Source organism: Hypomesus nipponensis, chromosome 2, assembly GCF_054491055.1.
Source record: "Hypomesus nipponensis isolate SF chromosome 2, ASM5449105v1, whole genome shotgun sequence".
NCBI lineage: Eukaryota > Metazoa > Chordata > Actinopteri > Osmeriformes > Osmeridae > Hypomesus > Hypomesus nipponensis.
In genome coordinates, this window is record NC_140362.1 from 19,650,974 (window position 1) to 19,677,924 (window position 26,951).

General features: G+C 40.4%; 7 protein-coding genes across 7 annotated transcripts; 2 read left to right on the forward strand and 5 right to left on the reverse strand.

The window, feature by feature from the left end:
- Positions 1–780: 780 nt before the first annotated feature.
- Positions 781–2,425, reverse strand: LOC146301403 (interferon-inducible GTPase 5-like). Its single transcript, XM_084667413.1, has one exon. It carries the CDS (start codon positions 2,423–2,425, stop codon positions 1,253–1,255), a length of 1,173 nt encoding a protein of 390 aa, XP_084523539.1. The 3' UTR covers positions 781–1,252.
- Positions 2,426–5,279: 2,854 nt separating this feature from the next.
- Positions 5,280–7,099, reverse strand: LOC146301404 (trypsin-1). Its single transcript, XM_084667503.1, has 6 exons — positions 7,012–7,099; positions 6,715–6,865; positions 6,324–6,574; positions 6,036–6,172; positions 5,775–5,876; positions 5,280–5,445 (listed from the first exon to the last, which is right to left on the reverse strand). Exons 1-6 carry the CDS (start codon positions 7,049–7,051, stop codon positions 5,398–5,400), a joined length of 729 nt encoding a protein of 242 aa, XP_084523629.1. The 5' UTR covers positions 7,052–7,099; the 3' UTR covers positions 5,280–5,397.
- A 1,372-nt stretch (positions 7,100–8,471) lies between these two features.
- On the reverse strand, positions 8,472–9,644 carry LOC146301405 (interferon-inducible GTPase 5-like). The gene has a single exon (XM_084667428.1). The coding sequence runs from the start codon at positions 9,642–9,644 to the stop codon at positions 8,472–8,474; it is 1,173 nt and encodes a 390-aa protein (XP_084523554.1).
- Positions 9,645–12,456: 2,812 nt separating this feature from the next.
- LOC146301406 (trypsin-1) lies at positions 12,457–14,249 on the reverse strand. Its single transcript, XM_084667540.1, has 6 exons — positions 14,189–14,249; positions 13,892–14,042; positions 13,501–13,751; positions 13,213–13,349; positions 12,952–13,053; positions 12,457–12,622 (listed from the first exon to the last, which is right to left on the reverse strand). The coding sequence occupies exons 1-6, from the start codon at positions 14,226–14,228 to the stop codon at positions 12,575–12,577; spliced, it is 729 nt and encodes a 242-aa protein (XP_084523666.1). The 5' UTR covers positions 14,229–14,249; the 3' UTR covers positions 12,457–12,574.
- Positions 14,250–14,808: 559 nt separating this feature from the next.
- Positions 14,809–16,486, reverse strand: LOC146301407 (trypsin-1-like). The gene is made up of 6 exons (XM_084667529.1): positions 16,395–16,486; positions 15,933–16,083; positions 15,540–15,790; positions 15,271–15,407; positions 15,051–15,152; positions 14,809–14,959 (listed from the first exon to the last, which is right to left on the reverse strand). The coding sequence occupies exons 1-6, from the start codon at positions 16,432–16,434 to the stop codon at positions 14,912–14,914; spliced, it is 729 nt and encodes a 242-aa protein (XP_084523655.1). The 5' UTR covers positions 16,435–16,486; the 3' UTR covers positions 14,809–14,911.
- A 2,109-nt stretch (positions 16,487–18,595) lies between these two features.
- Positions 18,596–20,095, forward strand: LOC146301408 (trypsin-1-like). Its single transcript, XM_084667491.1, has 6 exons — positions 18,596–18,665; positions 18,801–18,951; positions 19,094–19,344; positions 19,477–19,613; positions 19,734–19,835; positions 19,927–20,095. The coding sequence occupies exons 1-6, from the start codon at positions 18,626–18,628 to the stop codon at positions 19,972–19,974; spliced, it is 729 nt and encodes a 242-aa protein (XP_084523617.1). The 5' UTR covers positions 18,596–18,625; the 3' UTR covers positions 19,975–20,095.
- A 2,242-nt stretch (positions 20,096–22,337) lies between these two features.
- LOC146301409 (trypsin-1) lies at positions 22,338–24,119 on the forward strand. Its single transcript, XM_084667554.1, has 6 exons — positions 22,338–22,398; positions 22,545–22,695; positions 22,836–23,086; positions 23,238–23,374; positions 23,534–23,635; positions 23,966–24,119. Exons 1-6 carry the CDS (start codon positions 22,359–22,361, stop codon positions 24,011–24,013), a joined length of 729 nt encoding a protein of 242 aa, XP_084523680.1. The 5' UTR covers positions 22,338–22,358; the 3' UTR covers positions 24,014–24,119.
- The last annotated feature ends 2,832 nt before the right edge of the window (positions 24,120–26,951 follow it).

A 26,951-nucleotide genomic window follows, 5' to 3' on the forward strand; every position in this document is an offset into this window, starting at 1 on the left:
CAGTTGGACAATGTATCTGTGTGGTTATAGCCTATATAGGCTAGTTGGGTCGCTTATTTGCACAACTCAATCATCATTCCGCGGCGTTCAATGTTTCCACAAAACAGCCATTTGAAATATTAAATATAATGCCATAAGTAAGACACATAATAGGCCTGTAGAGCTATAGTTGCTGCTAACGTTGACATCCAGTTAGGCTATAGTGGGCGCCGACTTTCGGCACGCGAGTAGGCCATAGTCAGAATGTTGCCGTTTGCTGGAAAATGGCAACATTGGTCAGACTTTCCACGATTACACCAAACCCGACTGGACATGTCAAACTCGAAAAATGCCACCTGACCAACACCAACAAACACCGTCACATACAGACTGACCGCACACACTGATCAGACAGTTGGCGTTGGTTAGAATGGTTGGCGTTTTTCTGGGCAGTGTCCAGCCATCTTTCAACTAATTATATATCAAAACAACATTTTTTATAGATTTTTCAAGGTTAGCACTATATGTATTATATGTAGCTACCAGACTGTACTTTTTTTATTATTCATTCAATTAAATGAAATTTGATTATATTTAATCATTTCAACGACGACGACGACGAAATTCTCAGAACAGGTTATCCGTGTCATGGTTTATTTCAGATGTAAATGATAACAGTCTTGCAAACATTCTTTGACAAGGGACATAAAATACATCCAACTTTGTCACTTGTGCCAAGTAACAACATTATGGAAAAATAATAAGGATATATATCATGATAAATAAATGTTTAGCCTAGTTTAGGTTTATTCACGTCTACTGGGTTGAAAATACATACATGAAAAAATGCATTCAGAATATTATCAGAAAATGCTTACATGTTCAGGATAAAACCACATTTCCAAGTTTAGTTGCAAATAATAAAACATTTTCATCTTAGATTTTATACACATATTACAGAATTGTTATATTTAGTTAATTAAACATAACAATACACATTTTATTGTAAGAAACCAACTTACCAATCAATGCTATGATCTGTCAAATTATATTTAAATTAACGATTGAGAAACGGTGATAGAAGTTAAAGTTATTTAATGAATGTAACCTATCTAAACGACACATGCGTTTGTGAACATGGAAAAAATTGGTATTAACTAAAAGACAAGGATTTTTTAATTTAGCCTACGAAAGGAAGTTTTTACATCACGCTTACACGAAGCACATACCCTCTTCCCTCGTGCGACTGAAACAAGCGCTGCAGTGTCCTGTTTCATTTTTCGAAAGTAAGTGCAATAGCGAGCACAGCTTTAGCGTCATCTGTCATTTCTTTAATTCCCACCTGTAAAAGGTGCAATGTGGTAGTAAATGAAATTCCCATTGCTGCGAGACTTCCAATGCCTGCAATGCCGCTTAACACAACCTCAAAAGCCTTGGCTGTTATCATGGACTTGTGGGTTAACATTCCAAGCACCACCCTTTCGTTAATTCCGTTAGCGAAGCGAGAGGTCATTGCTGCCCTCAGCTCTCTTTCTGGCTTGTTGATACGGGTAGCGATCCTTTTGATGGATTCTGCATCCAACCCAAAGGAAACATGGGCCTTCTGTAGGAACCCCTGCATGACGCCAATCTCACAACCCACTGAGAGGCCTGGGATGGCGATGGCTGCAGACGTGGCAGACGCAGCAGACACGGCGAAGGCAATTTTGTAGAGCTCTCTCTTTTTTTGTTCTATCATTGGTAGAGAGCAAGCTGGCATAGATTGAACAAGAGCCGACCTCTTATGGTCTGACAAGTTATTAATAAGTGAATCAATTAGTTTCTGAAAATCATACTTCTCCAGGTGAAAAGTAGAGATTAGGAAGACATCGGGGTTTCCAATGGTCCTTAGACTGTCCTTACAGCTCAACCGGATCTCGTTCAGCACCTTTTCCTCATTGAAGTTTTTTTTCCTGGACTCTGCGCTGATGTCGTGATCAATCTTCGAACGTACAAAGTAAAACATCTTCCTCTTTCTCTTGATTTCTTTGGCCAGCATGAGGTCATTCTCTTTGAACCTCACAGTTCCAATGATAATGAAAAAGTCATAAGTCTCAAAGTTGACGTCTCTTAGATAGGTTTTGGCTTTAAAGTTTGGGGTCCCAATTCCTGGCAGGTCCCAGATGAAAACGTTAGTCATGGAGGGGTGGGTGTATCTTGTAGCCTTCATGGTGGTTTCAGTCACCCCAGTTTCTGCGGATCCTATTTCCCCATCCTCGACCCCCCGAAGGGCATTGACAAAAGTAGATTTTCCTACTCCACTTTCGCCTGTCACAGCAATGTTAAGCGTGACACTATCCATCAGGTCCAGCTCATTTCTGGCTGTCTCTGTACTCGCATTTGGTCTGTTCAAAATATAACTCTTCAACTCCTTCATGAAACAGGGTTCGTCGTATATTCCAGCCATGGTGATCCTGGCGAAAATCTGTATTGAAAGAAAGACAAAGTGTTGGACATTAACATGGAAAAACCTTAATTTATAATGTCAGAAAAGTTCAGGGTATAGAAATATAGTTTTTATTTTAATTTTAATACCAGTAATTTTATGTCAGGCATCCTAAATAAATAACCCCACCCCAACCCCCAGCAACCCCCCCCCCCCCCCCCCCCAAAAAAAGAGAGGAAAATGTCAAAGTTAATGCACGTCATCTGTCTTAATCAACTGATATGTTGTAAACAGCTAAGCATGTAAAGGATATGAGACTTGAATGATTATTATTCCTTACCTTCTGTTGTTGAACTATAGGCTTCACTCAACCGACACCTCTGAAGACTGTAGCACGCTGAACAAGTGCAACTAAGTTTGAACATTCCAAAATTGCTAAAGCATTCTGGAATGTACTGCAGGTGTTTTTGTGACACCAATAGAGCCAACAGTGTTTTGGAAGATACTTTTTTTGTGATACGGGGGTGTCGAGGTGGCGGGAAAAGTGCCTACCAAGGACATTAAGGGGGAGGGCCCTCGAAAACCTTGAAATGAACAATTGTTGAATTAAAAAACTGATTTAACCAAACTAGGATGGGGTTGCAATCTCTTCATGGGGCCCAACATTTAAAACAACGCTTCTGGTTGTGAGTAGGCAATGGGCATGGCAGTGATGTGCCATTGCCTACATTTACCATTAACTATGGATTGTAGTATCATTCCTGTATGAACTATGTCTTAATTATCCTGCCAAGTAAAGAATCATAAATCTAACCTAAGTTATAAGCTGTTGGTGTGTAACACTGTTGATAAGGTAGGGATGAGAGAGATAAAGGGAACTCCTTGTATTTGATACATCAACGCAGATAAATGGAAGCTAACAACGATTGATGTTACCCTACTGTTAGCTACTTTGAACCTTGTTGTGTTGGTTTACTATTCTCACATTGATTGTAAACAAGCTTAACATTATTAACTATGTTTATATGTGGCATATATGGCATTGTTTTGCAGTGCAAGTTGTTAGTGCAATTTACACTGCCACAGCAAGAAGGTTCTGGGTTTGATTCCAATTGGGGTCTGTTGGTGCTAAGGTGAGCTTTTCTGTGTGGAGTGTCGATGTTTCCTTGTGCTCACATGGGTTCCCTCTATAAAAGAAGCCCAAAATAAAAATATTCTGTTGTATTATTGAGCATTACAGCAGATATACATCATCATTGTAAATGGTCAATGCTGTTGAATTGAGTTAATTACTGCGATAAATAACCCAATACTTATTGTACAAAAGCATAATAATAATAATAATAATGAATTTTATTTGTATTGCACTTTATATTACAGCAATCACAAAGTGCTACATATCATATAATAATAAAAAATAAAAAATAATCAAAGTTAATAATTAAAATTTAAAACAAGATCAAGGTCGATAAATAGTTAAAAGAAAAACCTATAAAATACATGTGGTACAAATCTTTATTTTATTTATGTTTTTAGATTTTGTATAAAAACATCTGTAGTCATATTATACAGTATTGGAGAAGTGAACTTCCATTGTGTAAATCTTGTGGGCTGGAACTTGACAAAAACAAGACATGCAGGTTGAGGGGGAAGGCTTACAGTAAAGTTCTCATCTAGGGCATCAAAAGTGCCACAACTGGGTGTGCAACATTCTTGACAACAAACCAACAATTCTTTTGGTACAGTATTTTGGCATGACATAAGTAACAGTTATTGCTCTTCCTAGTTTAGTTTGGAGATTCTTTTCTAAAGTTAAATTTTGAAAACGTATTACTAAACTTGAGTGGTTATTTTTTCTAGAATAACTATTTTTTTGGAATAACTAGACGTTTTCAAACTATTAGTTTGCAGGCCGACAGGCCTAAAAATGGATTGTTGAAAGATTGTGCTCCATCACAATGTTTTGTCAGAGTGCAGAGGTACAAAAATAAGAAGTGGCTTCACACGGGCGTTTGCTCAAACTTGCTGAGGTAACTTCCCATGGGAATTTATGGGAAATAACAGAACTATTTTGGAGTTAATTGGAATTTTTGGGAATGAACTGAAAAAATGTATTGCAGCATAATCTTGATTCAAACAACCAGATTCGATACAAATTAAGTTAGTTTTCTAAGCTGCACATTCCTCAATGTCACATGCACAGGTGTTCACATGCACACAGCACACTACGTACTGAAGGGCAATTGGGACACACCCCTTGCATGTCCTGTGCATTCCCCCATCACATGCAGAGATCATTTCTAAAATTCTGCATATTACCTCAAGACTATTGAAACCACACTACTACAATTGAGCACAAATATTATATTCAGTCAAACAATTTTCTTCTCAAATAAATTATTAATTTATGTTCTGCAGAACAAAATTAAAAAATGTAGTCTGGTCAAGCACTAGAATAATTCCTACCTATGTCCAAAATAGGTCTTTGTCTGTGTATGGTGTGTGGACACAGATACAGACATATGCTTACATTTGCACAAAAGTTCTGTCAACTCAGTTTCACAAGTGAATTTCTTTGTTGCGAATGGCATAAAGCAAACTCACATTCATGAGAGCTCAGGAAAGACAGCTTGCAAGCAGAAACCGTAGAGAAAGTGCAATAAGGACACCTAGCGTGCTCGCCAAGATTCCCCTGGGTCTTAAGTTACACCTGCAGTTTTCATAACATACTTCTGATTGGTCTACATTAAGAATGTCTTGAAGGACTAATTTCAGCGAAGACACTTTTCATCTGTCCTGATAATCAAGTCAAACACCCTTTGGCAATGGAGATACCTATAAATATTGGTCATGAGAAAATACATGACACAAGTAATTGTTTTTTTGTTTTTTTTACTTTATTTGTCTTTTACACTTGTTTGACTGAGTGGTTGAAGACTGCACAGGATCCAGAGTGGTGTGACTGTGCTGGAGGTGTGTTCCTGGGATCAGACTTAATAGCTGGCCATGGTGCTGGTGAGCCAGTCGTTGAAGATGCACACCTGGAGGTGAAGAAAGACACGTTAGTGGGTGTTATGTGAAAACAATCAGTCACAATTCTGATTCATTTCTGATGAGCTTTATCGGCCTCTGTAACATTTTTATTATTCCAACCTCAGGTCTAACCATGTACAATTAGCATACATAATTAATACGTATTTTTATACATTTTTGTTATCTATCAAAGGCCAACAAATAGAGATTCATGAGATTGCCTCCAGCAATAAATACATTTATAAACATCACAACTGAATAAAAATGATCACATCCAGTTACATGATTTATTACTCAAACTAACAACCAGCATGAAGAACGTTTTTCCCAGTCTCACCTTGGCGTAAACACCGGGGTTATCCCTCTCGGCACAGCCGTAGCCCCAGGACACGACACCCTGGAGCTCACCGTTGCAGACCACGGGGCCACCGGAGTCACCCTGAGAGAGAGGGAGAGAGAGAGGGAAAGGAAGAGGAAAAGGCAACATGAGAAAGAGACTGAATTCACAAGTTTTAGGCCTTCATGACACTTGACATGTTGTGAGACCATTAGTTGAGCAACAGCAGCCTTTACAGATTCATGTTGCTCATCACAGTACCTGGCAAGAGTCCTTGCCTCCCTCCAGATAGCCAGCACAGAACATGGCATTGGTGATCTGGCCAGGGTAGGAGTTGTCACAATCCTTGAAGGAAAGGATGGGGATGTCCAGGCACTGCAGCTTGTCGCCATTAGCAGCTGTAAGATGTGACCATGACATTAAGAAAGACAAGGAGAAAGAGGTAGATATTGTTAAGTCAGTTACACATAATATTAACAGTTGTCTGTTAATACCGAACATAAACAGCCTGTAACCCAAAATCCCGATACCATGGTGGTCCATACTCACAGGAGCTCATGGTGTTGCCCCAGCCAGAGACTTTGCACATGGTGCCAGCGGGGGCACAGCTGGAGGGCAGAGCCACGGGCTGCACAAAGGCATTGAGGGTGGCGGGCTTGCTCAGCTTGATCAGCATGATGTCGTTGTTGATGTTGTAGGAGCTGTAGTTGGGGTGACGGATGACGCGGGCAGAGCTGATGAACTGCTCGTTACCCTCGTTCACTCTGATGTGGTGCTCCCCAAGACGAACCTCCACACGACTGAAAGAGAAAGAGAAATGCATAAAGTCAATGTTTTTCCTAAAAACATTATAGGTAGGCATTTACAGTAAAGTTGCAATCCATGTTAGAATGGGATGCTGGTAGAAAGCAGAGCTCAAGTCAACATGGGGGCTACTTACGACTTGTAACAGTGAGCAGCAGACACAACCCAGTTCTCGTTGACCAGGGAGCCACCGCAGAAGTGGTACCCAGAGTTCAGAGACACCTGATGGGGCTGGGAGTGGGGCTTGCACTCATACCCTCCGACAATCTTGTCCTCCTCAGTGGCAACTGAAACCAAAAGAAAGGCATTCAAACTATTCTATTTTCATAACTGACTGAGTTTACATGCAGTGTCCTGATTACATATTGTAGATAATTTAACTGTCTGTAGAGGAAAGTGCTGGGTGGGAAAGATGTGAAGGAGCTTTACTCACAAGCAGCTCCGATGAGCAGAACGAAGACCAGAGACCTCATGGTTGCTGTGTGATCCTGTTGATGAGAGGTCCAGACTGCACACCTGCTTTATATACACGGCCAGACACGCTGTCACAGCTCCGGGACAAGCTCATTGGTCAGCAGGGGGCCAGTCAACGGAAAAAGGATAAGATTAGGTGATTCCTTATCAGAATATGTAACACATACATGTAACCTTTATATCTAGAAAACTCTTTGTTAAATTATTATTTTTTGTCAGGTGGATAAGCACCAACTTGTTAAACCTGCAACTTGCAGAATTATATCGTTCTGATTCAAATTGAATATTAGGCAATTACACATTTTTACTTGTATTTCATTTTATTCAGTGTGGGTCCTTACATGAAATTGGTGAATTTCCTCAAAATCCTCACACACTTTGATGATGCAGAAGGTCAATTCTGTCTGTTTCAAACCCTCCCTGTGCTAAGTAAACTGCCATATTGTGTACTAAATGTAAAAAAAGTATGATTATCTCAACTTTTCTCTGTGCATTAGCTGGTTGTGTGTGTTGTTATCACACCTGAGACTATGGCTTCAGCTGTAAGGTTCTCATACAGTGGCTTTGTTTACCTGGGAAAGTCTGCACATAGAGAGCTGGCTAAAGGTAACATCTCACATGAACACATGAGAATATAAAGGCATATCAAGGAATATATAAGCTGCAATTAAAAGACAAACTTATAACATTATTAGTTTGACAACTCCATGGGACAGTGATTCACACATTTCAATTAATTGTCATTGTAATTAACCCTAACCCTATTTCAGTCTTCCGTTTTATCTTCAAATATTCTCAGAACAGGTTATCCTTGTCATGGTTTATTTCAGATGTAAATGATAACAGTCTTGCAAACATTCTTTAACGAGGGACATAAAATACATCCAACTTTGTCACTTGTGCCAAGTAACAACATTATGGGAAAATAATAAGGACATATATCATGATTAATAAATGTTTAGCCTAGTTTATATTTATCACCTAGCACTTCTACACGGTTGAAATTAAATACATGAAAACATGCATTCAGTAGCCTTCATATTATCAGAAACTGCTTACATGTTCAGGATAAAGCCACATTTCCAAGTTTAGTTGCAAATAATAAAACATTTTCATCTTAGATTTTATACACTTATTACAGATTTGTTATATTTAGTTAATTAAACATGACAATACACATTTTATTAAGAAACCAACTTACCAATCAATACTATGATCTGTCAAATTATATTTAAATTAACAATTGAGAAACAGTGATAAAAGTTAAAGTTATTTAATGAATTTAGCCTATCTAAACGACACATGCGATTGTGAACATGGTAGAAATTGGTATTGACAAAGACAAATTTAGCCTACGTTTACACAAAGCACATGCCCTATTTGCTCGGCCGACTGAAACAAGCGCCGCAGTGTACTGTTTCATTTTTCGAAAGCAAGTGCAATAGCGAGCACAGCTTTAGCGTCATCTGTCATTTCTTTAATTCCCACCTGTAAAAGGTGCAATGTGGTAGTAAATGAAATTCCCATTGCTGCGAGACTTCCAATGCCTGCAATGCCGCTTAACACAACCTCAAAAGCCTTGGCTGTTATCATGGACTTGTGGGTTAACATTCCAAGCACCACCCTTTCGTTAATTCCGTTAGCGAAGCGAGAGGTCATTGCTACCCTCAGCTCTCTTTCTGGCTTGTTGATACGGGTAGCAATCTTGTTGATGGATTCTGCATCCAACCCAAAGGAAACATGGGCCTTCTGTAGGAACCCCTGCATGACGCCAATCTCACAACCCACTGAGAGGCCTGGGATGGCGATGGCTGCAGACGTGGCAGCCGCAGCAGACACGGCGAAGGCAATTTTGTAGAGATCTCTCTTTTTTTGTTCTATCATTGGTAGAGAGCAAGCTGGCATAGATTGAACAAGAGCCGACCTCTTATGGTCTGACAAGTTATTAATAAGTGAATCAATTAGTTTCTGAAAATCATACTTCTCCAGGTGAAAAGTAGAGATTAGGAAGACATCGGGGTTTCCAATGGTCCTTAGACTGTCCTTACAGTTCAACCGGATCTCGTTCAGCACCTTTTCCTCATTAAAGTTTTTTTTCCTGGACTCTGCGCTGATGTCGTGATCAATCTTCGAACGTACAAAGTAAAACATCTTCCTCTTTCTCTTGATTTCTTTGGCCAGCATGAGGTCATTCTCTTTGAACCTCACAGTTCCAATGATAATGAAAAAGTCATATGTCTCAAAGTTGACGTCTCTTAGATAGGTTTTGGCTTTAAAGTTTGGGGTCCCGATCCCTGGCAGGTCCCAGATGAAAACGTTAGTCATGGAGGGGTGGGTGTATCTTGTAGCCATCATGGTGGTTTCAGTCACCCCAGTTTCTGCGGATCCTATTTCCCCATCCTCGACCCCCCGAAGGGCATTGACAAAAGTAGATTTTCCTACTCCACTTTCGCCTGTCACAGCAATGTTAAGCGTGACACTATTCATCAGGTCCAGCTCATTTCTGGCTGTCTCTGTACTCGCATTTGGTCTGTTCATAATATAGCTCTTAAAATCATCGATGAAACAGGGTTCGTCATATATTCCAGCCATGGTGATCCTGGTGAAAAACTGTATTGAAAGAAAGACAAAGTGTTGGACATTAACATGGAAAAACCTTATTTTATAATGTCAGAAAAGGTCAGGGTATAGTTATAAAAGTTTTATTTTTTTTATCAGTAATAATGTCAGGTATCCTGAAGAGATAACCCCCACCCCAACCCCCAGCAAACCCCCCCCCCCCCAAAAAAAGGAAAATGTCCAACTTAATGCACGTCATCTGTCTTAATCAACTGATATGTTGTAAACAGCTAAGCATGTAAAGGATATGAGACTTGAATGATTATTATTCCTTACCTTCTGTTGTTGAACTATAGGCTTCACTCAACCGACACCTCTGAAGACTGTAGCACGCTGAACAAGTGCAACTAAGTTTGAACATTCCAAAATTGCTAAAGCATTCTGGAATGTACTGCAGGTGTTTTTGTGACACCAATAGAGCCAACAGTGTTTTGGAAGATACTTTTTTTTGTGATACGGGGGTGTCGAGGTGGCGGGAAAAGTGCCTACCAAGGACATTAAGGGGGAGGGCCCTCGAAAACCTTGAAATGAACAATTGTTGAATTAAAAAACTGATTTAACCAAACTAGGATGGGGTTGCAATCTCTTCATGGGGCCCAACATTTAAAACAACGCTTCTGGTTGTGAGTAGGCAATGGGCATGGTAGTGATGTGCCATTGCCTACCTTTACCATTAACTATGGATTGTAGTATCATTCCTGTATGAACTATGTCTTAATTATCCTGCCAAGTAAAGAATCATAAATGTAACCTAAGTTATAAGCTGTTGGTGTGTAACACTGTTGATAAGGTAGGGATGAGAGAGATAAAGGGAACTACTTGTATTTGATACATCAACGCAGATAAATGGAAGCTAACAACGATTGATGTTACCCTACTGTTAGCTACTTTAAACCTTGTTGTGTTGGTTTACTATTCTCACGTTGATTGTAAACAAGCTTAACATTATTAACTATGTTTATATGTGGCATATATGGCATTGTTTTGCAGTGCAAGTTGTTAGTGCAATTTACACTGCCACAGCAAGAAGGTTCTGGGTTTGATTCCGATTGGGGTCTGTTGGTGCTAAGGTGAGCTTTTCTGTGTGGAGTGTCGATGTTTCCTTGTGCTCACATGGGTTCCCTCTATAAAAGAAGCCCAAAATAAAAATATTCTGTTGTATTATTGAGCATTACAGCAGATATACATCATCATTGTAAATGGTCAATGCTGTTGAATTGAGTTAATTACTGCGATAAATAACCCAATACTTATTGTACAAAAGCATAATAATAATAATAATAATGCATTTTATTTGTATTGCACTTTATATTACAGCAATCACAAAGTGCTACAGAGCATATAATAAAACAAATAAAAAAGAATCAAAGTTAACAATAATAAAAAAAAAAGATCAAGGTCAATAAATAGTTAAAAGGAAAACCTATAAAATACATTTAGTACAAATCTTTATTTTATTTTATATGTTTTTAGTTTTTGTATAAAAACATCTGTAGACATAATATACAGTATTGGAGAAGTGAACTTCCATTGTGTAAATCTTATGAGCTGGAACTTGACAAAAACAAGACATGCAGGTTGAGGGAGAAGGCTTTCGGTAAAGTTCTCATCTAGGGCATCAAAAGTGCCACAACTGGGTGTGCAACATTCTTGAATCAAATTCTCTTGGTACAGTATTTTGGCATGACATCCGAAACTTACAGTTATTGATCTTCCTGGTTTAGTCTAGAGATTCTTTTCTAAAGTGGAATTCCGAAAACGTATTAAACTTGAGGGGTTATTTTGGGAATAATTCGATGTTTTCAAACAATTTGTTTGCAGGCCGACAGGGCTAAAAATGGATTGTTTAAAGATTGTGCTCCATCACAATGTTTTGTCAGAGTGCAGAGGTACAAAAAGAAGAAGTGGCTCCACACGGGCGTTTGCTCAAACTTGCTGAGGTAAATTGTTAAATTCTGTGAATTTTCAAGGTCGGAAACTTTTTTGGGAAACAACAGAACTATTTGGGAGTTAATTGGAATTTTTGGGAATGAACTGAAAAAAGATATTGCAGCATAATCTTGATTCAAACAACCAGATTCAATACAAATTAAGTTGAATTTCTACGCTGCACATTCCTCAATGTCACATGCACAGGTGTTCACATGCACACAGCACACTACGTACTGAAGGGCAATTGGGACACACCCCTTGCATGTCCTGTGCATTCCCCCATGCAGATATCATTTATAAAATTCTGCATATTACCTCAAGACTATTGAAACCAGACTACTACATTTGAGCCTAAAGATTACATTCAGTCAAACTATTTTCTTTTCAAATTAATAAGTTAGGTCTCTGTCTATGTATGGTCTGAAGACACAGATACAGACATATGCTTACATTTGCACAAAAGTTCTGTCAACTCAGTTTCACAAGTGAATTTCTTTGTATCATACAACTCTGTTAAGCTCGCAGACAAACACCCGAAAGAGCAGGGGCACAGACTTGCGAATGGCATAAAGCAAACTCACATTCATGAGAGCTCAGGAAAGACAGCTTGCAAGCAGAGACCGTAGAGAAAGTGCAATAAGGACACCTAGCGTGCTCGCCTAGATTCCCCTGGTTCTTAAGTTACACCTGCAGTTTTCATAACATACTTCTGATTGGTCTACAAATAAGAACTTCTTGAAGGACTAATTTTAGCGAAGACACTTTTCATCTGTCATAAAAATCAAGTCAAACACCCTTTGGCAATGGAGATACCTATAAATATTGGTCATGAGAAAATACATGACACAAGTAATTGTTTTTTTGTTTTTTTTACTTTATTTGTCTTTTACACTTGTTTGACTGAGTGGTTGAAGACTGCACAGGATCCAGAGTGGTGTGACTGTGCTGGAGGTGTGTTCCTGGGATCAGACTTAATAGCTGGCCATGGTGCTGGTGAGCCAGTCGTTGAAGATGCACACCTGGAGGTGAAGAAAGACACATTAGTGGGTGTTATGTGAAAACAATCAGTCACAATTCTGATTCATTTCTGATGAGCTTTATCGGCCTCTGTAACATTTTTATTATTCCAACCTCAGGTCTAACCATGTACAATTAGCATACATAATTAATACGTATTTTTATACATTTTTGTTATCTATCAAAGGCCAACAAATAGAGATTCATGAGATTGCCTCCAGCAATAAATACATTTATAAACATCACAACTGAATACAAATGATCACATCCAGTTACATGATTTATTGCTCAAACTAACAACCAGCATGAAGAACGTTTTTCCCAGTCTCACCTTGGCGTAAACACCGGGGTTATCCCTCTCGGCACAGCCGTAGCCCCAGGACACGACACCCTGGAGCTCACCGTTGCAGACCACGGGGCCACCGGAGTCACCCTGAGAGAGAGGGAGAGAGAGAGGGAAAGGAAGAGGAAAAGGCAACATGAGAAGGAGACTGAATTCACAAATTTTAGGACTTCATGACACTTGTCATGTTGTGAGACCATTAGTTGAGCAACAGCAGCCTTTACAGATTCATGTTGCTCATCACAGTACCTGGCAAGAGTCCTTGCCTCCCTCCAGATAGCCAGCACAGAACATGGCATTGGTGATCTGGCCAGGGTAGGAGTTGTCACAATCCTCGAAGGAAAGGATGGGGATGTCCAGGCACTGCAGCTTGTCGCCATTAGCAGCTGTAAGATGTGACCATGACATTAAGAAAGACAAGGAGAAAGAGGTAGATATTGTTAAGTCAGTTACACACAATATTAACAGTTGTCTGTTAATACCGAACATAAACAGCCTGTAACCCAAAATCCCGATACCATGGTGGTCCATACTCACAGGAGCTCATGGTGTTGCCCCAGCCAGAGACTTTGCACATGGTGCCAGCGGGGGCACAGCTGGAGGGCAGAGCCACGGGCTGCACGAAGGCATTGAGGGTGGCGGGCTTGCTCAGCTTGATCAGCATGATGTCGTTGTTGATGTTGTAGGAGCTGTAGTTGGGGTGACGGATGACGCGGGCAGAGCTGATGAACTGCTCGTTACCCTCGTTCACTCTGATGTGGTGCTCCCCAAGACGAACCTCCACACGACTGAAAGAGAAAGAGAAATGCATAAAGTCAATGTTTTTCCTAAAAACATTATAGGTAGGCATTTACAGTAAAGTTGCAATCCATGTTCGAATGGGATGCTGGTAGAAAGCAAAGTTCAAGTCAACATAAGGGCTACTTACGACTTGTAACAGTGAGCAGCAGACACAACCCAGTTCTCGTTGACCAGGGAGCCACCGCAGAAGTGGTACCCAGAGTTCAGAGACACCTGATGGGGCTGGGAGTGGGGCTTGCACTCATACCCTCCGACAATCTTGTCCTCCTCAGTGGCAACTGAAACCAAAAGAAAGGCATTCAAACTATTCTATTTTCATAACTGACTGAGTTTATATGCAGTGTCCTGATGACATATTGTAGATCATTTAACTGTCTGTAGAGGAAAGTGCTGGGTGGGAAAGATGTGAAGGAGCTTTACTCACAAGCAGCTCCGATGAGCAGAACGAAGACCAGAGACCTCATGGTTGCTGTGTGATCCTGTTGATGAGAGGTCCAGACTGCACACCTGCTTTATATACACGGCCAGACACGCTGTCACAGCTCCGGGACAAGCTCATTGGTCAACAGGGGGCCAGTCAGTGGAAAAAGGATAAGATTAGGTGATTCCTTATCAGACTATGTCCATGTGTGTGTGTTCTACCTAAGGAAAAAAACATCACCATTGGAACTGTCTGATATGTTAATCTGTTTTTGAAAGTTAGAAATTCAGAGCATTTTACTTTTTAGTTAAAGCGCTGTACTTTTGTTTTTACAGTTTAAATTCTGTTATTGTTAATGTTCATGTTCAGTTACATATGTGATGATATGCCGTTATTTGAATGTGAATGTTATACTTGCCATGTTCTGCTAATGCACTGTGATCATGTACCTTATCGACTAAGTCGTTTTTCGGTGACCTCTCAGTCACCTCATAACATACATGTAAGTTAATTTTAAATGTCTTCATGTACACTCAAACGTTCAAATGACAATATATAGTTGTGATATTTAGACTAAGCTGTTCTAATTCCTTGAATTTATAAAAGAATACCCCCAAAAAACATATATTCCAAATGCTTTATTTATCATCAGGATTCAATCTCAAGGACGAAAGGTGGAATAACGTAGAGTTGGGCATCTGTGATGGTTTTGGGCTGAGATCAGACTTAGTTACTGGCCATGGTGCTGGTGAGCCAGTCGTTGAAGAGGCACACCTGAAAGTGGAGACAGATACACATTAGTGGATGTGGATGACGGATATTGATGGAATAAAATCAATACATCATAACTTATTTTCAGTCTCACCTTGGCGTAAACACCGGGGTGATCCCTCTCGGCACAGCCGTAGCCCCAGGACACGACACCCTGGAGCTCACCGTTGCAGACCACGGGGCCACCGGAGTCACCCTGAGAGAGAGGGAGAGAGAGACATGAGATACAGAAGGAAATGAATGAGCAGATAGATTAGTTTCAAACTAGATGACATCTCTATATTGCATTACTGGGAGGTCAGAGATGCACACACCTGGCAAGAGTCCTTGCCTCCCTCCAGGTAGCCAGCACAGAACATGGCGTTGGTGATCATGCCAGGGTAGGAGTTGTCACAATCCTCGAAGGAAAGGATGGGGATGTCCAGACACTGCAGCTTGTCGCCATTAGCAGCTGTAAGATGTAACCATGACATTAAGAAAGACAAGGAGAAAGAGGTAGATATTGTTAAGGTAGTTACACACTATCTGTTGATACTGGACATAAACAACCCAAAATCACAATACCATGGTGGTCCATACTCACAGGAGCTCATGGTGTTGCCCCAGCCAGAGACTTTGCACATGGTGCCAGCGGGGGCACAGCTGGAGGGCAGAGCCACGGGCTGCACGGCAGCGTTGAGGGTGGCGGGCTTGCTCAGCTTGATCAGCATGATGTCGTTGTTGATGTTGTAGGAGCTGTAGTTGGGGTGACGGATGACGCGGGCAGAGCTGATGAACTGCTCGTTACCCTCGTTCACTCTGATGTGGTGCTCCCCAAGACGAACCTCCACACGACTGAAAGAGAAAGAGAGATGCATAAAGAGTCAATGTTTTTCCTAAAAACATTATAGGTAGGCATTTACAGTAAAGTTGCAATCCATGTTCGAATGGGTTGCTGGTAGAAAGCAGAGCTCTAGTCAACATGGGGGCTACTTACGACTTGTAACAGTGAGCAGCAGACACAACCCAGTTCTCGTTGACCAGGGAGCCACCGCAGAAGTGGTACCCAGAGTTCAGAGACACCTGATGGGGCTGGGAGTGGGGCTTGCACTCATACCCTCCGACAATCTTGTCCTCCTCCGTGGCAACTGAAACCCAGGGTAAGACATGGTTTGTGTCAGGTTAGGGTCAGATTCAAAATCCTTCAACTTGGCGGCCCAGTTTCCCTGACATGGATGAACCCTAAAAACTTCATCGATTTGTTCTCTTTCATCAGGACTAGGTCTAATCCATGTCTGAAAAACAGGGTCCTTATTTTCATCACTTAGTTTAGATACAATCTGTTGAAGATCTGATTAAAAAATAACCCCAGTTTGCATCACTAAACAGCATGCCAAAGGTGTCTTGAAAAGACACATCATTAGACTGTGCAGAACATCACCAGATGGCCTCTACTCACAAGCTGCTCCGATGAGCAGAATGAAGACCAGAGACCTCATGGTTGCTGTGTGATGCGATTGATGGGAAATCCGAAGCCCCTCCAGGTTTATATCTACAAACGGGACGGCTGCCCTGTTTCATTGAGCATTTTGATTGGTCAAGCACTGGCCAATCAAAAAAATACAAATAACCTGCGGTGTATGACTTTCATCTGATTCTTTTTGCCATCCTTGTCCCAATCACTTTGAAATAAGGTCATTTTCCAATGGTTACATTTTGAAATGGCTTTGCAGAAAAGACAACGTTCCATGGTATGAAAAAACGCTCAAACACTGCTCTCAGAATAGTTTGACTTTTGTGTGTTATAATTTATAATTGTGTTTTTAGGACACATTCATGTGTGATCTGTTGGTAAGGACAGAGAAGCACAGATAGGAGATTAATGGCAACAAGAAGTCCATAATCTAACTCTAAAATAAATAAATACTACAACAACATATTATCAATGGATTTAACGTGAAAAATTCTAAAGAGAATGTTACACTTAAATTTAGTACATTCTTTGTATACATAATTATTTGTCAATGACCCAGCTAAAAAGTCAAACGTCAGATCAAAAAACTTAAAAAGATGTGGGGTACATTTATTACTCATTATAGCTCTGTTCCTAATTAATAGTACCACAGCTGGAAAAGTAAGTACCTATAGCAGGCTCATGAGACCAACACGTTTGACTATTTGGTCTTTATCTTAAACAGACCTAGACACAGCTGTAAGATTCACAACCTTGAAAGATATTTGTCTGGAAAGTTTCTCAGAATAGCCTCGCCTCAAGGCCGACCCTAGCTTTTTGTCACAAACAACTGAGATTATTCTTTTTAAGGGGTTTCTTCAACATTGTAAAGATGTATATTACAATTGAAATAACTTTAAATCTAGTTGACACATCAAAACAAATCATTATCCACCACACAGAAACGATATTTGATGGTTGTCTGTTAAAACAATTAAACCAAATTATGTCAAAAGATAATGATTAACAACACATCATCACGTTTCTCATCACATTTTGTCATGTTGTTAGACAAACAGACATACAAATAACTTCCCAGGCATTGACACAATAAAAAAGAAACGTGAAAAGAAACTTGACAGATTTATCTTTGAATATGACCTTGCATTTTAATCATCTTTTTTTTTTGTGTCTATTTTGTGCCCAGGTACATTAAATAATAGGACATATTTTCTAAAGGGGTCATACGATCATCTCCCTGTCCAATAAGAACTCCATGAACCAGAGATGACATGTGATTGGGAGAAAATTACAACTTGCACAGGCCGCTGGATTTAAGTTTCATGATTTGCAAGTAACAATATTCTCATGGCAGACGTCATCCAACATCAGATCTTATGAATTAATTGTCTAATTGTATTTTATATTTATGTTTTACCTTGTTTTATAATTCTTAACTGTAGCATCTTGAGTTCTGTTTCCAGATGAAAGGTGCATTAGAAATACAATGTATTAATATTTTTATTATAATTTTTATTAAGATAACTACACTGTGCTGTATTAACCAAAGCTACTTGTTAAGTTATGGGGGGTGAAAAGCGGAGACGGTCAAGTCCAGAGAGTCGTCATGTGAACATGACCAGCTGCAGAGACTTGTCGGGGCATGGAGTTTAGCTCAAAGAGCTGCAGATTATACAGTGCAACAAATCTATCAACAAGAACCACACATGTATGTGTATGTGTCAAAGCACATAGTGTGCAAGCTGATTCTGGTTTGACTCTCCTGTCATCGTAGGGCCGACATGGAAGATTGAGATATCTTAAAATATGTCTTCACTGTTTCAATCAGCCGTAAAATATTGTTTGAATAAACCGTCATGTGTCTGTGGGCTTCTGTGAAACATAAATGCTGCAATATTTTGTTTCTTAAATTTTCTCTGCAGATTCAAACAAACAGTCTCTAAGGCAAAAGCTATTTATGTTGTGGTGAAAGACAACGTTTAAAATTGGATTGAAACGTATTTGTATTATTTATATTTTATGAATATGATGTTTGGTTACAAACTATTTTATGACCCCCTCCCCCCAACCAAACAGGTGCTGATAAACTCTCCAGGGCATGTGATTGGTCCTTTCAGTGTTCAAGGCGTGGTCTGTTGCAAGATCTGGACATTCACAAATTCCATAAAAGCCAGGTGTGTGGGTCTGGAAGTTATCAATACGATCACATAGCAACCATGAGGTCTCTTGTCTTCGTTCTGCTCATCGGAGCTGCTTGTAAGTAATATCTTAATATTTGTGGTTTCCTCAACAATTTGATTCTAAGTCATAATAAATTAGAAGAGTTTTATGGTTATGAATACAACCCTGACAATGACCTGACAGAAACCTGTGCTTATCTCTTGGTTTCAGTTGCCACTGAGGAGGACAAGATTGTCGGAGGGTATGAGTGCAAGCCCCACTCCCAGCCCCATCAGGTGTCTCTGAACTCTGGGTACCACTTCTGCGGTGGCTCCCTGGTCAACGAGAACTGGGTTGTGTCTGCTGCTCACTGTTACAAGTCGTAAGTAGCCCCCATGTTGACTTGAGCTCTGCTTTCTACCAGCATCCCATTCTAACATGGATTGCAACTTTACTGTAAATGCCTACCTATAATGTTTTTAGGAAAAACATTGACTCTTTATGCATCTCTCTTTCTCTTTCAGTCGTGTGGAGGTTCGTCTTGGGGAGCACCACATCAGAGTGAACGAGGGTAACGAGCAGTTCATCAGCTCTGCCCGCGTCATCCGTCACCCCAACTACAGCTCCTACAACATCAACAACGACATCATGCTGATCAAGCTGAGCAAGCCCGCCACCCTCAACGCTGCCGTGCAGCCCGTGGCTCTGCCCTCCAGCTGTGCCCCCGCTGGCACCATGTGCAAAGTCTCTGGCTGGGGCAACACCATGAGCTCCTGTGAGTATGGACCACCGTGGTATCGGGATTTTGGGTTGTTTATGTCCAGTATCAACAGATAGTGTGTAACTAACTTAACAATGTCTACCTCTTTCTCCTTGTCTTTCTTACTGTCACGGTTACATCTTACAGCTGCTAATGGCGACAAGCTGCAGTGCCTGGACATCCCCATCCTTTCCTTCGAGGATTGTGACAACTCCTACCCTGGCATGATCACCGACGCCATGTTCTGTGCTGGCTATCTGGAAGGAGGCAAGGATTCTTGCCAGGTGTGTGCATCTCTGACCTCCCAGTAATGCAATATAGAGATGTCATCTAGTTTGAAACTAACATCTATCTGCTCATTCATTTCCTTCTGTATCTCATGTCTCTCTCTCCCTCTCTCTCAGGGTGACTCCGGTGGCCCCGTGGTCTGCAACGGTGAGCTCCAGGGTGTCGTGTCCTGGGGCTACGGCTGTGCCGAGAGGGATCACCCCGGTGTTTACGCCAAGGTGAGACTGAAAATAAGTTATGATGTATTGATTTTATTCCATCAATATCCGTCATCCACATCCACTAATGTGTATCTGTCTCCACTTTCAGGTGTGCCTCTTCAACGACTGGCTCACCAGCACCATGGCCAGTAACTAAGTCTGATCCAAGGACCAGACTTCCACTCTGGCCACACAGCTCAACATTCTATGATGTCGAACCTGTGATCGTATTGCATCCATGATGAGAATCTTTTGATTAATAAAAGATTTTGAATGCATTTGAGTTCCTTTCAGTATTTCTTTGCACAAAATTATTCCAACGTAATAACTTCACAAAATACTTTTAGCGATTGTCAGCAATCCATTGGGACTCAATAATTGATTAGACTATGTCCACAGGAATACAAGAAATCTCATTTATTATTGTTGATGTTTACGACATACAAAGAAGTGTGATTGGCTTGTTTTTATTAAAAATTATTCTAATATTGGTTCTCCATGTGTAGCAGGTTGAACTCACTACTCAAGTATGTAACAGGCTACCTGCGTTAGCTAACAACTATCTTTTGGTTGGCGTAGCTGGTAGTGGTCGCGCATGGGATGCCAGAGGTGGCAGGTCCAATCCCAGCGAAGGGCGAACATTGGCCAAGTGTAGCTCTTGCAGAGCAAAACCACATCTGTTACATACAAACTGGTGCCATCAATACACAACGCACAAGAAGTACACTATATTTATATATTATATCTAGTAATTTAGCAGACGCTCCTATCCAGAGCGACTTACAGTAAGTACAGGGACATTCTCCCCGAGGCAAGTAGGGTGAAGTGCCTTGCCCAAGGACTCATCATCATTTGACATGGCCGGGAATCGAACTGGCAACCTTCAGATTACTAGCCCGATTCCCTAAGCGCTCAGCCTCCTGACCCCCTACTGCTGATGCATCTGTCCATACAGCAATATCACTTAAACACTTAACATGTATTGATTGGTTGGTTGACTGGTTGATTGACTAGACTTTGTCAGACAATTCTGCTATTTTTCTTGCGTCACAGTATTTCCATTTGAATCACAGAGAAGATGGACATTAAAACACAGCAACACTGAAACAAACATTACCATAACATAACCATCACAAGAGACTAAACCACTCGCATGCTGTGTTACGCTGGCACAACAATCACAAAAGATAACAATTACTGTAATATTCACGACCTTTGTACTTTTTCTCTGGGATTGAGCTATATATTTTTTTTTTCAGGATTGTCTGGTGCACAAAAGAGTTCTCCAATCTAACTTTAAATCATGGAACCTTGAATCTCCGGTTTGATGGTTACAAGTTGAACACTGTTTAGGACATGGTTGGGATTGAGGTTTATCACATTTGATTACATTTACTAAAGTTGCTCTACTTCAGTACATTCTTCAACATTTGTCCTTTTAAATGTATTTCAACTGCATACATCACCCTTTTTTTGCGAAGAATTTAATATTTGTTACGCTCAAGCTAATTTATCACGATCCACCTTCAAGTAGGAATCAATTCCAATGAAAGAAACTAGAACAAAAATGATTACATTTCCATGTGACACCATAAGTTACAGGTGGAGTTGACGAAGTACATGACGGCACCAAAAAAGAAACAAGAAATGAGAGTCAATTGAAACGTGTGAATCACTGTCCCATGGAGTTGTCAAACTAATACTGTTATAAGTTTGTCTTTGAATTGCAGCTTTTATATTCCTTGATATGCCTTTATATGTTCATGTGTTCATGTGAGATGTTACCTTTAGCCAGCTCTGTATGTGCATACTTTCCCAGGTAAACAAAGCCACTATATGAGAACCTTACAGCTGAAGCCATAGTCTCAGGTGTGACTACAACACACACAACCAGCTAATGCACAGAGAAAAGTTCAGATAAACATACTTTTGTTTTTACAGTTGTGTAAAAATGTGCTTTGTAGAATAACTAACTACTTTCAGAGGTATATTTTTCAAACCAAAAACATTGATATGAGATTCCTGTTGTTGTTTCCTGTTGGAAGCCTTTAATACCCTTCCATTAATTCTTAGTAAAGAGAGTATTTAGTACACAATATGGCAGTTAACTTAGCACAGGGAGGGTTTGAAACACTGAGCCAAAATTGACCTTCTACTGCATCTTCAAAGTGGGTGAGGATTTTGGAAATTCACCAATTTCATGTAAGGAGCCACACTGAAAAAAATGAAATAAGTAAAAGATGTTTTTGCCTGATAATCAATTTGAATCGGGTATATCTAATTCTGCAAGTTGCAGGATCAACAAGTTGGTGCGTATCCACCGGACAAAAAATAATAATTTAACAAAGAGTTTTCTAGATATGAAGTTTACATGTATGTGTTACATATTCTGATAAGGAATCACCTAATCTTATCCTTTTTCCACTGACTGGCCCCCTGTTGACCAATGAGCTTGTCCCGGAGCTGTGACAGCGTGTCTGGCCGTGTATATAAAGCAGGTGTGCAGTCTGGACCTCTCATCAACAGGATCACACAGCAACCATGAGGTCTCTGGTCTTCGTTCTGCTCATCGGAGCTGCTTGTGAGTAAAGCTCCTTCACATCTTTCCCACCCAGCACTTTCCTCTACAGACAGTTAAATGATCTACAATATGTCATCAGGACACTGCATGTAAACTCAGTCAGTTATGAAAATAGAATAGTTTGAATGCCTTTCTTTTGGTTTCAGTTGCCACTGAGGAGGACAAGATTGTCGGAGGGTATGAGTGCAAGCCCCACTCCCAGCCCCATCAGGTGTCTCTGAACTCTGGGTACCACTTCTGCGGTGGCTCCCTGGTCAACGAGAACTGGGTTGTGTCTGCTGCTCACTGTTACAAGTCGTGAGTAGCCCCCATGTTGACTTGAGCTCTGCTTTCTCCCAGCATCCCATTCGAACATGGATTGCAACTTTACTGTAAATGCCTACCTATAATGTTTTTAGGAAAAACATTGACTTTATGCATTTCTTTTTCTTTTTCAGTCGTGTGGAGGTTCGTCTTGGGGAGCACCACATCAGAGTGAACGAGGGTAACGAGCAGTTCATCAGCTCTGCCCGCGTCATCCGTCACCCCAACTACAGCTCCTACAACATCAACAACGACATCATGCTGATCAAGCTGAGCAAGCCCGCCACCCTCAATGCCTTCGTGCAGCCCGTGGCTCTGCCCTCCAGCTGTGCCCCCGCTGGCACCATGTGCAAAGTCTCTGGCTGGGGCAACACCATGAGCTCCTGTGAGTATGGACCACCATGGTATCGGGATTTTGGGTTACAGGCTGTTTATGTTCGGTATTAACAGACAACTGTTAATATTGTGTGTAACTGACTTAACAATATCTACCTCTTTCTCCTTGTCTTTCTTAATGTCATGGTCACATCTTACAGCTGCTAATGGTGACAAGCTGCAGTGCCTGGACATCCCCATCCTTTCCTTCAAGGATTGTGACAACTCCTACCCTGGCCAGATCACTAATGCCATGTTCTGTGCTGGCTATCTGGAGGGAGGCAAGGACTCTTGCCAGGTACTGTGATGAGCAACATGAATCTGTAGAGGCTGCTGTTGCTCAACTAATGGTCTCACAACATGACAAGTGTCATGAAGGCCTAAAACTTGTGAATTCAGTCTCCTTCTCATGTTGCCTTTTCCTCTTCCTTTCCCTCTCTCTCTCCCTCTCTCTCAGGGTGACTCCGGTGGCCCCGTGGTCTGCAACGGTGAGCTCCAGGGTGTCGTGTCCTGGGGCTACGGCTGTGCCGAGAGGGATAACCCCGGTGTTTACGCCAAGGTGAGACTGGGAAAAACGTTCTTCATGCTGGTTGTTAGTTCGAGTAATAAATCATGTAACTGGATGTGATCATTTGTATTCAGTTGTGAATATTTATAAATGTATTTATTGCTGGAGGCAATCTCATGAATCTCTATTTGTTGGCCTTTGATAGATAACAAAAATGTATAAAAATACGTATTAATTATGTATGCTAATTGTACATGGTTAGACCTGAGGTTGGAATAATAAAAATGTTACAGAGGCCGATAAAGCTCATCAGAAATGAATCAGAATTGTGACTGATTGTTTTCACATAACACCCACTAACGTGTCTTTCTTCACCTCCAGGTGTGCATCTTCAACGACTGGCTCACCAGCACCATGGCCAGCTATTAAGTCTGATCCCAGGAACACACCTCCAGCACAGTCACACCACTCTGGATCCTGTGCAGTCTTCAACCACTCAGTCAAACAAGTGTAAAAGACAAATAAAGTAAAAAAAACAAAAACAATGACTTGTCTCATGTATTTTCTCATGACCAATATTTATAGGTATCTCCATTGCCAAAGGGTGTTTGACTTGATTTTTATGACAGATGAAAAGTGTCTTCGCTGAAATTAGTCCTTCAAGAAATTCTTATTTGTAGACCAATCAGAAGTATGTTATGAAAACTGCAGGTGTAACTTAAGACCCAGGGGAATCTTGGCGAGCACGCTAGGTGTCCTTATTGCACTTTCTCTACGGTCTCTGCTTGCAAGCTGTCTTTCCTGAGCTCTCATGAATGTGAGTTTGCTTTATGCCATTCGCAAGTCTGTGCCCCTGCTCTTTCGGGTGTTTGTCTGCGAGCTTAACAGAGTTGTATGATACAAAGAAATTCACTTGTGAAACTGAGTTGACAGAACTTTTGTGCAAATGTAAGCATATGTCTGTATCTGTGTCTTCAGACCATACATAGACAGAGACCTAACTTATTAATTTGAAAAGAAAATAGTTTGACTGAATGTAATCTTTAGGCTCAAATGTAGTAGTCTGGTTTCAATAGTCTTGAGGTAATATGCAGAATTTTATAAATGATATCTGCATGGGGGAATGCACAGGGCATGCAAGGGGTGTGTCCCAATTGCCCTTCAGTACGTAGTGTGCTGTGTGCATGTAAACACCTGTGCATGTGACATTGAGGAATGTGCAGCGTAGAAATTCAACTTAATTTGTATTGAATCTGGTTGTTTGAATCAAGATTATGCTGCAATATCTTTTTTCAGTTCATTCCCAAAAATTCCAATTAACTCCCAAATAGTTCTGTTGTTTCCCAAAAATTCCCATGGGAAGTTTCCGACCTTAAAAATTCACAGAATTTTGCAAGTTACCTCAGCAAGTTTGAGCAAACGCCCTTGTGAAGCCACTTCTTCTTTTTGTACCTCTGCACACTGACAAAACATTGTGATGGAGCACAATCGTTAAACAATCAATTTTTAGCCCTGTCGGCCTGCAAACTAATTGTTTGTAAACATCGAATTATTCCCAAAATAACCCCTCAAGTTTAATACGTTTTCGGAATTCCACTTTAGAAAAGAATCTTTAGACTAAACCAGGAAGATCAATAACTGTAAGTTTCGGATGTCATGCCAGAATACTGTACCAAGAGAATTTGATTCAAGAATGTTGCACACCCAGTTGTGACACTTTTGATGCCCTAGATGAGAACTTTACCGAAAGCCTTCCCCCTCAACCTGCATGTCTTGTTTTTGTCAAGTTCCAGCTCATAAGATTTACACAATGGAAGTTCACTTCTCCAATACTGTGTAATATGACTACAGATGTTTTTATAAAAAATCTAAAAACATAAAATAAAATGAAGATTTGTACCACATGTATTTTATAGGTTTTCCTTTTAACTATTTATTGACCTTGATTTTTTTTTAAATTATTATTAACTTTGATTCTTTTTCATTCGTTTCATTATATGCTCTGTAGCACTTTGTGATTGCTGTAATATAAAGTGCAATACAAATAAAATTCATTATTATTATTATTATTATGCTTTTGTACAATAAGTATTGGGTTATTTATCGCAGTAATTAACTCAATTCAACAGCATTGACCATTCACAATGATGATGTATATCTGCTGTAATGCTCAATAATACAACAGAAAATTTTTATTTTGGGCTTCTTTTATAGAGGGAACCCATGTGAGCACAAGGAAACATCGACACTCCACACAGAAAAGCTCACCTTAGCACCAACAGACCCCAATCGGAATCAAACCCAGAACCTTCTTGCTTTGGCAGTGTAAATTGCACTAACAACTTACACTGCAAAACAATGCCATATATGCCACATATAAACATAGTTAATAATGTTAAGCTTGTTTACAATCAATGTGAGAATAGTAAACCAACACAACAAGGTTCAAAGTAGCTAACAGTAGGGTAACATCAATCGTTGTTAGCTTCCATTTATCTGCCTTGATGTATCAAATACAAAGAGTTCCCTTTATCTCTCTCATCCCTACCTTATCAACAGTGTTACACACCAACAGCTTATAACTTAGGTTACATTTATGACGCTTTACTTGGCAGGATAATTAAGACACAGTTCATACAGGAATGATACTACAATCCATAGCTAATGGTAAAGGTAGGCAATGGCACATCACTGCCATGCCCATTGCCTACTCACAACCAGAAGCGTTGTTTTAAATGTTGGGCCCCATGAAGAGATTGCCACCCCATCCTAGTTTGGTTGAATCCGTTTTTTAATTCAACAATTGTTCATTTCAAGGTTTTCGAGGGCCCTCCCCCTTTATGTCCTTGGTAGGCACATTTCCCGCCACCTCGACACCCCCGTATCACAAAAAAAGTATTTTCCAAAACACTGTTGGCTCTATTGGTGTCACAAAAACACCTGCAGTACATTCCAGAATGCTTTAGCAATTTTGGAATGTTCAAACTTAGTTGCACTTGTTCAGCATGCTACAGTCTTCAGAGGTGTCGGTTGAGGGAAGCCTATAGTTCAACAACTGAAGGTAAGGAATAATAATTATTTAAGTCTCATACCCTTTACATGCTTAGCTGTTTACAACATATCAGTTGATTAAGACAGATGACGTGCATTAAGTTGGACATTTTCCTTTTTTGGGGGGGGGGGGGGTTTGCTGGGGGTTTGGGTGGGGGTTATCTCTTCAGGATACCTGACATTATTACTGGTAAAAAAAAAAAAAAAAAACTTTATAACTATACCCTGAACTTTTCTGACATTATAAAATAAGGTTTTTCCATGTTAATGTCCAACATTTCGTCTTTCTTTCAATACAGTTTTTCATCAGGATCAC